Consider the following 14,676-nt stretch of genomic DNA (forward strand, 5'->3'; position numbering starts at 1 on the left):
TCACATGTTAAAAAACATAAGGGAGTCAAGAACAAATTGGTGCTTAATGAAGGTCTGATTAGGACCTGGTCTAGGAGGCAAGACAAACGTAGATTAGCCGGAGGAATAGTGTGCAATAGCCATGAAAACTAATAACATATAGAGGGAATGGTTTTGTGGTCCTTGCATTTTTATGTCACCTTTATATCCGTGCTTTCTTCAGCTCAGTCTTACTCTCTGTGACAAGGATTTTGCTTTACATGTGGCATGGCATATGTGATACAAAAGGGATGCAAAGGCTGTTATTTCTGATGAAGTTTTGGTGGATAGCAGTACTTAGACCGGTTACTCCCATGAATCTTTTTCATCTCCATTTAGCCTTCAACTTACAGAAACAGTTGTTTTCTTGTTTTTGTAAAATGTTTTTCCTCTTTTTCCCTTGTCATTCTCCTCCATGAATCTCCACAGGGATTGTTGAACTGATGAGCTTCTGTTTATGACAGAGGATCATCTGTACGTGGTCAGAAATATAAACAAGGGAAAAATGTGGGTTTTCATTAGGAAAACAAAACAAAACAACCCAAACCTTGCATTTTCTGAAAGAGATTCACAGAGAATTCTTTGGCAGTTTCTAAATGGGTCTTGCTTTTTGTCTTGTTTTTCAGGATTATGAACTACAGGTTGCTTCCTACAGTTCGGGATTAGAAACATTGCTCAATATACCTATCAAGAAGAGTGTGGTTCAGTCTCCTGCAGTGCTGATTCTACAAGAGGTATCTTTATTTCCTCCCCTTCAACCTTTTGGATGCATTTGTTTGTCTGTGTGAGCCCTTGTGAGTCATACCCAGCTGTGTTCTACTACGTAGCACCGTCACCGGTAATGTGCACTAGGCACGTAAGCGCAATGAATTAGTGCAGAATAGTCACTGTGCTGTAAAATCAGACCCGGGCTTGTTTAGACATTAGATTAGCCCTCAGGAATTTATCTCATCCCTATGCAGTGTCCGCTGCATACGTACTGTGAGAAAGGTAGATTCCTGCCCCGAGTGGTTTAGTCACTTTCAGCCTGGGAATTAACTGCTGTTAAAAATTTGACTTGGGTTACTTGTGGCTGTCAGACAGGAAGAGCGTGATGAACCAGGGGATGAAGGCTTCAATTTAGTATCACATCAGCAATCCTGAAAAGCCAAAAAAGGTGTGGATTTTTCATAAGGAAGAATTTACACTTTTGGGGTCCTCAGAAAGTTGTGTGAATTTATGAGGAGGAGAATCTGCTTTTTACTTTGTCGCCTGATGTGTTTGCTCAAGTAGATTGGAATTCTTTAAATGGTCTGAACATAGGTATGTTCATGTCTAACTCTAGTACAACCTGCTAACAATTCTGTTTCTTTTCAAGGCTAATGAGGCTCAGTCCCGCTATATAGAGCTTCTTACAAGATCAGGAGATTATTACAGATTCTTGAGTGAAATGTTAAAGAGCATGGAGGATTTGAAGGTATTCTAACACTTTTATTTTCTGTAGCTTTCATTTTTATCACAGATTAGAAAACTGTCACTGATCAGAGGCAGAAAGTACAGTGTAAAATAGCTCACAAAACTATATTCAGAACTCAGAGGTGTCCTACAAAGGAAGCATATTGGCAGTGTAATGCATCTTTTGTGAATGAGTCAAGTGATTTCCAAGGTGGTGTGTGAAGTGAGGTAGAGAACTGATCTCCTTGGTAAATAAGGAGGTGCTCACCAAGGAACAAGAGTAATCCTTCCCTGCTCATCCCAGCATTGACCTCAATGACAGCGCAGCTACCTCAGTGCTGAAAACTTGCTCCTCATGGTTGAGGGCACCTCAATTTAGACCATATTCTGAAGTGTTTGGAAAGAGGCAACTTCTGATTTGGTACAGCTCAGTGAAACAGAGAGGCGCATTAAAGAAGTTGCACATATGGAATGTGATTTTCACCTGTTTGAAAACTGGGGAGGTTCTAAAGGTGTCTATTTCATACTTTGCTGGTGAACCTCTGCGACACCACATTTTACTATCAGTAAAGCATCTCCCTCCCCCTATCAAGTATCTTTTCCCCTCTGAAAATCATTATGTGCTGATTTCTGAATAAGCTTTGACTCCAAGTAAAGATTCCAGAATTTTTCTTGATGACATTAAATAAAAAAGGGAATTTAGCTCTCACTCATTGAAGCAGCGAAAAAGATTATTTTTAAGTTGTCAGTTACAAATGTAAATTTTATTGCATGTGATGATTCTGAAACAGTTGTCACAAATATTTATGGGTGTTTTTCTGTTTGTTTGTTTTTCTGCTATCATGTTGCAGATGAAAAACACCAAAATTGAGCTCCTGGAAGAAGAACTCAGGCTTGCTAGAGATTCAAATTCAGAGACAAGTAACAAACATAAATTCCTGGAGCAAAATCTGCAGAAGTACCAGATGGACATTTCTCAGCTCAAGGCAAAGCTGATGAGTTTGGAAGAAATGAAAAGACAAGCTGAAATGGATGGAAATTCTGCTAAGCAAAACCTGGACAAATGCTATGCCCAAATAAAGGATCTAAATGACAGAATAACCAGGTTGACTTATGAGACTGAAGATGAGAAAAGGAAAAGGAAGTTGCTGGAGGATAGATATGAGCAGCAGAAGAATGACTATGACCAACTGCAAAAAACAAGGCAAAATGAGAAAGACAGCCTTGGTTGGCAAAAGTTAGAGTCTGAGAAGGTCATCAAGGAGAAGGAGTACGAGATAGAAAGATTAAGGGTTCTTCTTCAGGACGAAGGCACACGGAAGAGGGAGTATGAAAATGAGCTGGCTAAGGTAAGAAACCAGTTTAGCGAGGAGATGAGTAATTTAAAGAACAAGTATGAAACAGAAATTAATATTAAGAAGACAACAATCCAGCAGATAGCTGCACAAAAAGATGATGATGCAAAAGGCCTCAGAGCCCAGGTTGACAGACTGACAAGAGAGAACAGAGACCTTAAGGATGAGATCGTGAGGCTGAACGATGCCATTCTGCAAACAACAGACCAACGGCGGAGGGCAGAAGAAGATGCTCTCCAGCAGAAGGCTTGCAGTTCTGAGGTGTCACAGCAGAAGCATCAGTTAGAGCTGGAGCTGAAACAGATCATTCAGCTTCGTGGGGAGGACAACTCGAGATACAAGCAGGCTCTTGAGGAGGCTGCCTCAACTATTCAGGATAAAACTAAGGAGCTGGAAAGGCTAAAGCTTCAGCTTCAGGAAGAGGCTAAAAGCCGGTGGGAACTTGAAAATGAATTGGCTAAGGTAAGAAACAGTTATGATGAGGAAATTATTAGTTTAAAGAACAAATATGAAACTGAGATTAATATCACAAAGAACACAATTCACCAGGTCAACATGCAAAAGGAAGAGGAGACAAATAATTATAGAACGCAGCTTGATAATGCCATGAGAGAAAATAGGAATTTGTGTGAGGAAATTAGGAGACTGAAGAATACAATAAGTCAGACAACAGATAATCTACGGAAAATAGAAGAGAATGCTCAGCAGCAGAAGGCAGCTGGCTCAGAGCTTTCTCAGAAGAAACAACAGCTGGAGATTGAGCTAAAACAAGTTATTCAGAGACACTCTGATGAAAGCATGCGATACAAGCAGTCACTTGATGATGCTTCTAAAACCATTAAGGAAAGAAACAAAGAGATTGAAAGGCTGAGAAAGTTGTTGGATGTAGAAACAAGTCAGAGGAAAGAAGTGGAGGATGAGAACAGTCAATTGAAAAGAGTCCAGTTTGACCTGCAGAAAGCAAACACAAGTGCAACTGAGACAATTAACAAGCTGAGGATCCAAGAGCAGGAACTGGCCAGACTGAAAATTGACTATGAAAGAGTTTCACAAGAGAAAAAAGGCAGGGATCAAGAAAGTGCAAAGTTCCAGAGCACTGTAAAAGACTTGCAGATCCAGAAACATAAGCTGGAGGAGGAACTTTGCAGGCAGAACAAAAATTTAATGGAGGAAACGTCCAGGAGGAAAAAACTGGAGGAGGAAATAGAAGGCATGAGGAGATCTCTGAGAGACCAATCGGTTAAAATAACTAATCTCACACAGCAGATAGAGGAAGTATCTATTGTAAAGAAGAGGAATGAAGATGACCTCAGACACCAAAGAGAAGTATTAGATGGTCATGTGAGAGAGAAGCAAAGATACATGGAGGAGTTAAGAAAATACACATCTGATATTGAGGCTTTACGTCGTCAGTTGGTCCAAGAACAGGAGCAATTAAAACAGGCTCACCTACGATATGAGCACTTACAGAAAACCTCTGAGGAAAAAAGCAAAGCCTTGAATGAGTGCAAAATAGAGATCGAAAGGCTTCAGTCTCTCACCGAGAACCTTACCAAGGAACACTTGTTACTGGAGGAGGAGCTGCGAAATGTTAGATTGGAGTACGATGACCTCAGAATGGTCAGAAATGAAGTTGATGAGAAAAATACCACCATTGCTGAACTAAAGAATCAGCTTCAGATGAGCAGCAAGCAAACCCTGGAACTTCAGGGGTTGCTTAATGATTTGCAGAAAGAAAGGGAAAAATTGAGACAGGAAATTGAAAAATTCCAAAAGCAAGCTCTAGAGGTATTCACACATATTTTGATCCCAGCTTTACTGTTTCTCAATTATATAATTAATTGCAGTGTCGATTTGAGCAAATTAATTCACCGTTTGCTGTTTGAAGTCACTGTACTTGTGACTAACATCCCCTTTATGACTCTTCCTCTTGGTTAAATTTTAAATAAAAATGGCAGGATTTGGCCACTTCCTTAGCCTCTTTATTCCCTGGGAACTGTTCTAGGGAGCCATAAGCTCTCATCACCTAGGAGAGCCTTGTTCTCAGGCCTTGTCCCAGGAGAAGTCCATGTTCTGTGCCAGTGTCAGCAAACCATCCTAGGGAAAAATGGAAGCACGTGGAGTACTGCTGTGCTTTAACAGTTCCCTGCTGGCTATGTGCTTCCCAGGCTGTTTCAGCCAGGATGGATTAAAGCTGTCATTTGTGGCTGACCTGAGTGCTGTCAAACTAAACTGGCTAAAAACCCCTGAACTGACAAGCTGTCAAGGTGCTGATTAGCTGGGTAAGATATTGACTCCAAGAGAGCATTGGAAGTCACGTTGCCAGGTACCTTAGCTGTACCTAAGGTCCTAAAAGCCTGTCTTTCATGGGCTGTTTTGGGGATTTATGTTCCTGAGTCACTGAGGGCATTTGCAAATTTTACTTATTGGCCCTTATTTCTTAAACTTTAGGTGAGAACACAAACAAGTTAAATAAAACATTTTTTTAATATTTTGTTCTTCTACCTGGTTTCTTCTACAAAGAGCTACTCTTGAAATATATACGAGTGAGCACTTGTGAAAATGGGTTTTTTTCCTAGACTTGTCCCTTACATTTCTTTTCTCATATCCTTTATTCTAAAAATCCTAATACTGATATTTAAAAAATACTAACATTTGGGATTATATAACACTTGTGCATATATAGATAGATAGATAGATAGATATGCATGTATTTCAAGAAGATAAACTTTTATTCAGTTTAATATGGACTGCATACAAACATGCGTGCTTGTGGGTGTTTGTGCATATGCATATATGAAGACACTGCATGAATTAAAATGGAAAGCAACGCACGTAAAATTGTTTGGAGTGAAAGCAAAAATTGAGTCATGTATTTCCTTTTTATCCATCTATGACCATTCCTTAGCTGATGCAAACTCCCCTGGATTAGCAGAACTGCCAGGGCATCTGCTGAGCATCAGGCTATTTATGAGTCTTAAATGCTCTGTGTATTTGTCAGTGTACTGTGAGAAGTATCAAAAAGTTACAGAGAATCAAAGCAGCTGAAGATCGAGGCTGTGGGTAACAGAATGAAGTCTCTTGAGTCTCTGGCAGTACTGGAACTGTAAGTGAAGGGATAATGTGCTTTCTCTGGTTTATGTGTGTCCATGATCTTGGATAAGGCACTGCTGTGACTAGAATGTTTTCCAGAGGGAGCTTGCTGCAGGTTAAATGACATGCTGGAGAGTATTGTAGATGGAGGGCATAACTCTAACCGGCACAAACTAACTATGCTTTCTTGGTTTATTTCTCCTCCATAATTGTAGGCATCCAGTAGGATTCAAGAATCCAAAAATCAGTATAGTCACATTATGCAAGAAAGAGAAACCCTGCTGATAAAAATGAGTGCTTTGGAGCAAGACAAAGCCAGACTGCAGAGATTAGAAGAGGAGCTGAACCGTTTGAAAGTTACCCTGGAGTCAGAATCGCGTTTGAAGCAACGCCTGGAAAGTGAGAAGCAACAAATTCTAAATGACCTCAATCAGTGGAAGAGCCAGCACTCCCGCACAGAGGAATCCATAAGGAAGATCCAGTGTGAGAGGGAGAAGAGTGAGAGGGAGAAGAGCAGCCTGAGGAGTGAGATTGAAAGGCTGCAGATGGAAATCAAACGGATTGAGGAGAGATACCGGTGCAGACTGGAAGAGACCGCTGTCAAAAACCAATCAGAGTTGGAGTCAGAGCGTCTCAGGCTTCAGAGAGAGATTGAGAAACTCAAGCAGCGCCCATATGGGGCTCACAGATCTACACAGACCGAGGAAGACTTCTGTATTGATGCCTCCAAGCTGGTGTTCAGCGGGCTGAGGAAGAAGATCACAGCCATGCAGCTGTATGAGTGTCAGCTGATAGACAAACTCACACTGGATAAACTGCTGAAGGGGCAGAGGTCAGTGGAAGAGGTTGCGGCTGACATTGAACCCTACCTCAAAGGGGCAGGTGCTATTGCAGGGGTGTCCCTTTCACCCAGACAGAAGTACTCTTTTGTTGAGGCCAAACGGAATCAGCTGCTAACAGCAGAAAACGCAGTCCTGCTCCTTGAAGCCCAGGCAGCAACAGGAGGTGTGATAGACCCACATCGAAATGAGATATTAACAGTGGACAGTGCTATCGCCAGAGATCTGATTGACTTCGATGACAGAGAGCAGATCTATACAGCAGAAAAAGCTATTACAGGATTTAAGGATCCTTTCTCAGGCAAAACTGTCCCGGTATCTGAAGCCATCAAGAAAAACTTGGTTGACAGAGAAACAGGAATTCGTCTGCTTGAGGCCCAGCTGGCTGTAGGAGGGATTGTTGATCCTGTCAACAGTGTTTTCCTGCCCAAAGAGATAGCTTTATCTCGTGGGTTGATTGACAAAGACCTGTACAGGATGCTAAACAACTGCCAAGGCAATACAAAGAACTTCATCGATCCCACCACCAAAAAGGCAGTCACTTACATGCAGCTGAAGGAAAAATGCAGGATTGAACCACACACTGGTCTGCTCCTCCTTCCAGTGCAGAAGAGGAGTATGTCATTCCAAGGGATCAGGCAGCCTGTCTCAGCAGATGCACTGCTTGAGGCTGGAATCATCAAGGAATCAACAAGAAATGATTTGGAAAGAGGTGCGATTACAGTGGAAGAAGTGAGTGAGAGAATTATTGATTTCCTTCAGGGCTCTAGCTGTATTGCTGGTATCTACAATGAGGCTACAAAAGAGAAACTTGGCATCTACCAGGCTATGAAAATAGGTTTGGTTAGGCCGGGGACAGCGCTTGAACTCCTGGAAGCCCAGGCAGCCACAGGGTTCATAGTGGATCCTGTCAGCAACGTGAGGCTGCCTGTTGAGGAAGCTTACAAAAGAGGCCTTGTTGGAATTGAATTTAAAGAGAAACTTCTCTCTGCTGAAAGAGCTGTCACTGGGTACAAAGACCCAGAAACTGGAAACATCATTTCTCTGTTCCAAGCAATGAACAAAGAGCTCATAGAGAGAGGCCATGGCATTCGTCTGCTGGAGGCCCAGATTGCTACTGGAGGGATCATCGACCCCAAAGAGAGCTACCGCTTGCCAGTGGAGACAGCCTACAAGCGTGGCTACTTCAATGAGGAGCTCAACCAGATCCTTAGTGATCCGAGTGATGACACCAAAGGGTTCTTTGATCCCAACACAGAGGAAAACTTGACCTACTTGCAGCTGAAAGAAAGATGCATAAAGGATGATGCAACGGGGCTCTGCCTTCTGCCCCTGAGAGAGAAGAAGAAGGTGGTGCACACCTCGCAGAAGAACACCCTCAGGAAGCGCAGGGTGGTCATTGTAGATCCAGAAACAAATCGGGAGATGTCCGTTCAGGAGGCGTACAGCAAAGGCCTCATAGATTATGACACCTACACAGAACTAGCTGAACAGGAGTGTGAGTGGGAAGAAATAACTATCACGGGATCAGATGGCAGCAGTAGGGTAGTCCTTGTCGACAGAAAAACCGGTAGCCAGTACGACATCCAAGACGCCATCGATAAAGGCCTGGTGGAGAGGAAGTTTTTTGACCAGTACCGTTCTGGCAGCTTGAGCCTGACCCAGTTTGCAGACATGATTTCCTGCCGTAATGGCACTGACGAGGTGTTCCGGCACGAGTCAGTGGCTCGGTCTCCCACCGTGCTGAGTGTCAGGAGTTCTTCTTCTGTGATCAGGAGCGGCTCTTTCTCAGAGACCCCAGATGAGTGCAGTCCTATTGCAGCCATATTTGACACGGAAAACTTGGAGAAAATCTCCATTTCAGAAGCTATACAGCGGGGCATCGTGGATAGCATCACCGGGCAGCGGTTACTTGAAGCCCAAGCCTGCACCGGCGGCATAATATGCCCTACCACTGGCCAGAGGCTTTCGCTCCAGGAAGCCACTAGCCAAGGCATCATCGATCAGGATATGGCCACACGTCTCAAACCAGCCCAGAAGGCCTTCTTAGGGTTCGAAGGCATAAAGGGTGGACGCAAGAGGATGTCAGCAGCTGAAGCAGTGAAGGAAAAATGGCTTCCTTATGAGGCTGGGCAGCGGTTCCTTGAATTCCAGTACCTCACTGGAGGTCTCGTGGACCCAGAAGTGCGTGGAAGAATAACTACTGAAGAAGCCATTAGGAATGGATTGATTGACGGCCGCGCTGCCCAGAAATTACAAGACACCAACAGCTATCCCAAAATTCTGACCTGCCCCAAGACCAAGCTGAAAATATCCTACAAAGATGCAATGAACCGGTCAATGGTGGAAGACATCACTGGGCTTAAACTGTTGGAAGCAGCCTCTGTTTCCTCTAAAGGCATATCCAGTCCCTACAATGTCTCCTCGGCACCTGGCTCTCGCTCTGGCTCTCGCTCTGGCTCACGTTCAGGCTCACGCAGTGGGTCTAGGAGGGGAAGCTTTGATGCCACAGCAAGCTCTTCATATTCTTACTCATACTCAACCTTCAGCAGTGGGTCTATTGGGCGCTAGTAACAAGTGGGGGAATGCATCTGTATTTTATTATCATTTAGATTATCCTATTTTCCATTTACTAAAAGCAAAAAAAAACATAAACCGCCAACAAAGTAACTCAAAGCAAAGCCTTGAAATATTTTCTGAGTGTGTTACACTTATCTTCTGAAAAAGCTGTAAAATGCTTGAATGCAAACTTATAGAATATAGATTAGGGAATGCAAAAGTAATGTTTGTGGATTTTGAGTTTCAGTTCCCATTTCCTTTTAGTCTTTGGATTTTAATAGATCTCTGTATATTTTAAATACTATGTCATGTGCCTTCGCCTGCTATCCGTTAACTATCAACCTATAAGGTGATAACTGAGATTTGAAAGTCTTGCTGCAGTTAACTTTTAATCCAGATAGACCTTTTTCAATTTGCTATTATTAAAAAAAAGATATTAACAATATGGACAGAAAGTGCCCTTAATACTTACTGATTTAGAATCTATACCATAAACATGAAACTGTCTTTCAGATGCTCTACTTCTTTATGTTTGGCTAGCCATTTTCTGAAGTATAACTTGGTGGATGTAAAGGGCTATTATTAGGCTGGGCTTTTGTTTTACTATATACATTTCTACTGTTTTGCTTGATTTCCCTGTAACAAAGAAAAAAAAAAAAAACAACAAAAAAACCCAACCAAAACCAAACTAACTGTACCATGTGAGGTATTCTGGACAATAAACTTCTGAAGTTTTAAAGTATTTGGTGTGTACTTGATATCTGTGGACATCCTTGGAAGTGCAAGTTAGAAAAAGAACCATTTTTAAAAGAAACAGACATTAGCTTTGTTATAAAAGTTGTGCAGGCACGTTACATTTCATGATCCTGAGCCATCACTTCTATGAATAAGGACTTCTGATTTTTCAGTAGGAAAATGAAGATAGCACCAATAACGGAAGCTATGCCCCAGAATCAGAATGTCTGTTTCCACATTTGTTTATAGAGTTGATGATGATAATAGGAAGCATATTTCTTCTGCTTGTGATGCAGCTCATTGTCTCTGCAGCTACAAGGGACTGAGTCAGATTCTCCCTTACACATCCATGCAACTTTGGACAATGAGCAGAACAAAAAACTGGCTGGCTTAGCTGACCAACTGTGGCACAGGAACATCTTTCTAAACCTGAACAATTGCCTCTTTTAACATCCTTCTGCTTCTTCTATTGGCTCCTGAAAGCCTAGATTGAAAAAACCACAGTAGTGTTTCAGTGCTTGCATGATATCTTGCTGTCATCAGTTTTATGTAGGCTGCTGTCATCCTGCTGACTCCTTTTATCTGAGCTGACTAAATGCTGACTAAAACAGAGCAGGACTAAATGACCACAGTATTAGAGAACACAAGAGTGTTTTGAAACTACTTCAGCCAGTGCAGAAAAAATGACTTGCTTACATGAAGGCTGTCCTGTCCTCTCCCCTGTGGCACACAGTGCAGATTCCTCCAGGTAGGCACAGTGTTCTCAGAAGAGTGATTGATCAGCTACAAGAATTTAGTATGGTTTTGTACAGTGCTTTTGTGACAGAGCTGTTAGTGTAATTTGCCACTAGCTGAAATAATTTCTTCCTTTAAGTTGTTCAAAGCACATACCTCCTTTTAGCTGTGAGCTGTGTAGGAACCTTGCTGCTCTGTGAATTTCAGTTCTTATAGATAGAAGATGACGGGCGTAAATGTTAGTCACTGTTAATTATGTTGCCTAATTTTTTTGTAGAATGTTTCTTTTCTGCGGCAGGGAATAGCACATGTTCAGATCCTGCTGTCTGTGGCTAAAGTTTACCCTCTAGTCTGAGAAGCATTTCCAGTGTTTCCTGAAGATGAGGGCTATGTATAAAATATTTGCCATATATAAAGTATCTTCAGTTACTGGACTAAGAAGTTATTTGGACAAAATTTCTTATACAGGTCAGTGTTGGAGACCTCTACAGAAAGTAGGTAGGTGAGAAAGTGCATCCTGTCTTAAAGGGAATCTTCACAGCTTTGGAGATTTCTCTCTACAGCTGAGTTTATTAGCTGTACAAGAGGAAGAGTCAATGTCTGAAAGGCTTTCTGACCGCTAGAGAGAAAAAACTCTAAAAAAAATAAAAAATCACTGTTTAATTGAATCCCAGCCTGATTCTGCAGCTTTAAATGACTGTGGGGTTCCTAGGGTCTACAGGAAGAGTAAAGCTAGTCATTACTAAAGGAAAGTTGGGTGCAGACCCCCCCTGGAGCTTACATGGCCTGAAAAATCCTGCACATGGCACAGCAGACTGGGATCACCTTATTTGTTCAAGGCATTATTGGCTTCTCTGTTACATTATATAAAGCTCCATCTTTGCATAGTACCTTTCTTGCTGCCTCAGTCAACGTTTTGTCCTCTCATAGTGACCGAAATAGGAGATGACATCAGAGAAATTATGGTGGCAGTGCCTTCTCCTTGCACACATTCCAGCAGCAGCTGCTGGCAAGGTATTAGCGGTGACTTCATGTGGAGGTGTGTGGGACCCAGGTGCCCAGGATCCGAGTAGCAGCTGAGCCAGCGTAGGCATCAGGTGGTTGGGACAGGACACTGCTAGTGTGGGATGTTAAAGAGATGAGTGGAGAGTTTTCCTTCACCATCAAAAAGTGCTGAGGAAGGAGATTTGGAAGAATCTTTTTTCCATTTACAACCCTGTGGGGAGGTCAGCTGGCAGAGAGAGGCGTGGCAGGTGAGCACATGCAGTGGGGCAGTGTGGAGACTGCCCCACTGCATGTGTGCATGTGTTTGCAGCAATGCTCAGCATTTCTGGGCTAGGAGAACCTTGCCCGGGTGCTGAAGAGTAGGAGGGCCGTGGTTTGTTGTAGTGGGGTGTAGCAGGAGCACGGGCATGAGTTGGGGGTTGCTGCTGTGTATTTGGGGCAGGATGTTCATAAGAGCTGTAGCTCTTTTGCACCAAAGGTGGAACAAACACCATTCATGCATTTTAAAAAGAAAAAATGGCAGTTTTGGATGATCTCTGGTGCTGAGACAGTAACTCCTTGATATTGAAAATCCTGAGTGTACTTGTTGGTTCAGCCTGTAGCTGTAAGCACTTCCCTGTTCAGGAGGAGTGCTGAGCTGGGTGTACTTATTGGGAGCCTCATGCTTACCGGCCACTCCTCTGAATTTGCTGCCTCTTGCTTCCTCCTTGTGCCTTGTGCCTTGGGGTAGGTGATTCTCACCCTGTTCAATGACAGATGTGTGCCCAGTGTGCTGACTCGGCTGCGGTGGCTGGGGAGGGTTCTCATTAGCAGGCTCAACTCTTTAGAGAATTGGTCTTTGCTCTGAGCAGGATAGCAATTAATTCACGAGGGTTTTACTGACTGATTTAATGACCTTGATGTTGTGAATTCGCTGTCCTTCGTTTTGAGGCTGGGACGCGACTGCTGGTTAGGGCCCAAAATGTGTAATGCACCACGAGGTTTGTACAGCACAGCAGTGCTCAAGACATAGTTTTGTCTGTCTTAGGCTGTTTGGAAATGTGCACTGCCATGGTTAATTAGTAGTTCAGTCTTATGAATATGGAAGAGGGGTTGGGAGATTTAAAGAATGGCAGCAATAATACTTAGTATAACAATGTTTTAATTACTAGCAAATTGTAAGTATTTAGGCAGAAGGTGGGGTTTGGTCAGTTTTTGGGTTGAGTTTGTTCCAATTTTTATACTATAAATCTGGAAGACTCATTTACTTTGCTGGTATTTTTGTGATTCTCAGCTGTTCTGAGATGAGCAGAATTTACATACTGTGTAATGCTCTCAGAACAATGCTACACTCAAAAATACTGTTTTTATGTGGCCAAAAATATGAGATTTATTCCTGCTGCTTTGAGCAGGAGTGACTCTATGAAACAGGGTGAAACTATACTGGTGTAAAATTTCAGGAGGTCTAGCACATGCACATGAGAAATACTGGTGCGGATTAGGAGATCAGTGGAAATTGAGCAGCAAAGCACTGGGTAAGGGCTTCTCTTAGATTCTCCAGTATGTGCAGCACCCACCTCATGCAAGTCATAGAATCACTGAGGACAGGAAAGACCTCTAAGATCTCTGAGTCCAACTGTTAACCTAACACTGTCAAGTCCACCACCAAACCGTGTCCCTAAGTGCCACATTTAGGGCTTTGGGGTCATTATCACTGAATCACAATAGGGCAGATGCTTAAGGGGGAGTGGCTGGGTTCCTTGGCACTGGAAAGGCTGCTGGCAGACAAAGCATCTTTCTCTCCCTTTCCTTCAGCAGGCATGCTTGTGCTATTTCTCTCACCAAGGCCTAGGCACACATCCCATTATCTGCCTGCGTGGTGTGAACTGTCGGGCAGACTCAGTTTCTCACAGAGCTTAAATGAGTACTGCCATTGCAGCCAGCTACAACGGTAAATACATGGAAGCTGCTGGTGCTGAGTACTGTTACTTGATTGCAAATAAGCCCCATACTGTATACAAGGTTTTCCTCTCCTGAAACATTTCATTTAATGGTTGAATTGATGGTAAATAGAGGATGGATGTATTCCATAAGAGGTGGCTGTCATCCAGTGTGAACATTACCTCCAAGACCATGGCATCTGTCTAAGCCAGAGAGACCTCTACCTAAATTGCCCTTTTACCTCTTACAGCCTTTGTCTCTTGCAGGACACAAAATAAGAGGAGAAGCATATCTGGCCACAACTCCTCTTTGTGAACTGACCGTAGGGGCTTTTGGATTCCTACCTGCTTTCCCAGCTCTTTCTTTCACTTCAAAAAATCCCTTAGGTCCTCTGGGGCCAGGCTCACCATTAAGTCTAGGTAGATTAGTTTTCTCTTTTTAAAAATATTGCAGATTTTTTCACTTATTTTTTAATTAGGCCAAGAATAGTGTAGTTGTTCTTTTTTTCTCTCCTATGAAAGCAAAGCACTTGAAAGTTTTTTACAAGAAACCAAGGGTAGAACTGGGATAGTGCTTGGTTTCTTGGCTGAACTAAGGAGTTTAAAAACATAATCCAACATTTCTTTTTCATATGGTTTTACTTTTAAAACTTTATTATTAAATTCAATTAAATTTTAAAATGTTGCTGTAAATATTTACATTTAGGAAATAGTAGGAAAATCTTTAAACCTCTCTAATATTTTTCATCTGTAAATCTGTTCACAGCTGTCAGCATGTTTCAAAATAGTTGTAATTGATCTAGCATTGTCAGTTTTTCTGGAAAATTATTGGAGTGGTATGTATGGGGGAGAGTAGGAGGAGCACTTATCTATAGCCTGGAAATTTTAGAGGCTCCATTTCTTTCAGGTGGCTGTTAGAGATAATTATCTAATGTTGCCAAATGTATTCACCCTGTCTGTGGACCCTCTGCTATGCTAGTTGGA

At 42.4% G+C, this 14,676-nt stretch overlaps 1 protein-coding gene across 3 annotated transcripts in view; it reads left to right on the forward strand.

Annotated features, from left to right (window-relative positions):
• The window catches only part of DSP (desmoplakin), a 51,775-nt gene extending 41,766 nt beyond the window's left edge, over nt 1-10,009 (forward strand). For 2 of the 3 annotated variants that reach the window (XM_040057128.2, XM_040057118.2), the window contains exons 21-24: nt 645-752; nt 1,376-1,474; nt 2,304-4,595; nt 6,116-10,009. In XM_040057128.2, the coding sequence (XP_039913062.1) occupies nt 645-752; nt 1,376-1,474; nt 2,304-4,595; nt 6,116-9,310 (5,694 nt within the window). In that variant the 3' untranslated portion in view covers nt 9,311-10,009. The remainder of the gene's footprint in view (nt 1-644; nt 753-1,375; nt 1,475-2,303; nt 4,596-6,115) is intronic. The other variant, XM_040057138.2, reaches the window with a different exon arrangement.
• Nucleotides 10,010-14,676: the final 4,667 nt, after the last annotated feature.

Source organism: Hirundo rustica, chromosome 1 (genome assembly GCF_015227805.2).
Source record: "Hirundo rustica isolate bHirRus1 chromosome 1, bHirRus1.pri.v3, whole genome shotgun sequence".
NCBI lineage: Eukaryota > Metazoa > Chordata > Aves > Passeriformes > Hirundinidae > Hirundo > Hirundo rustica.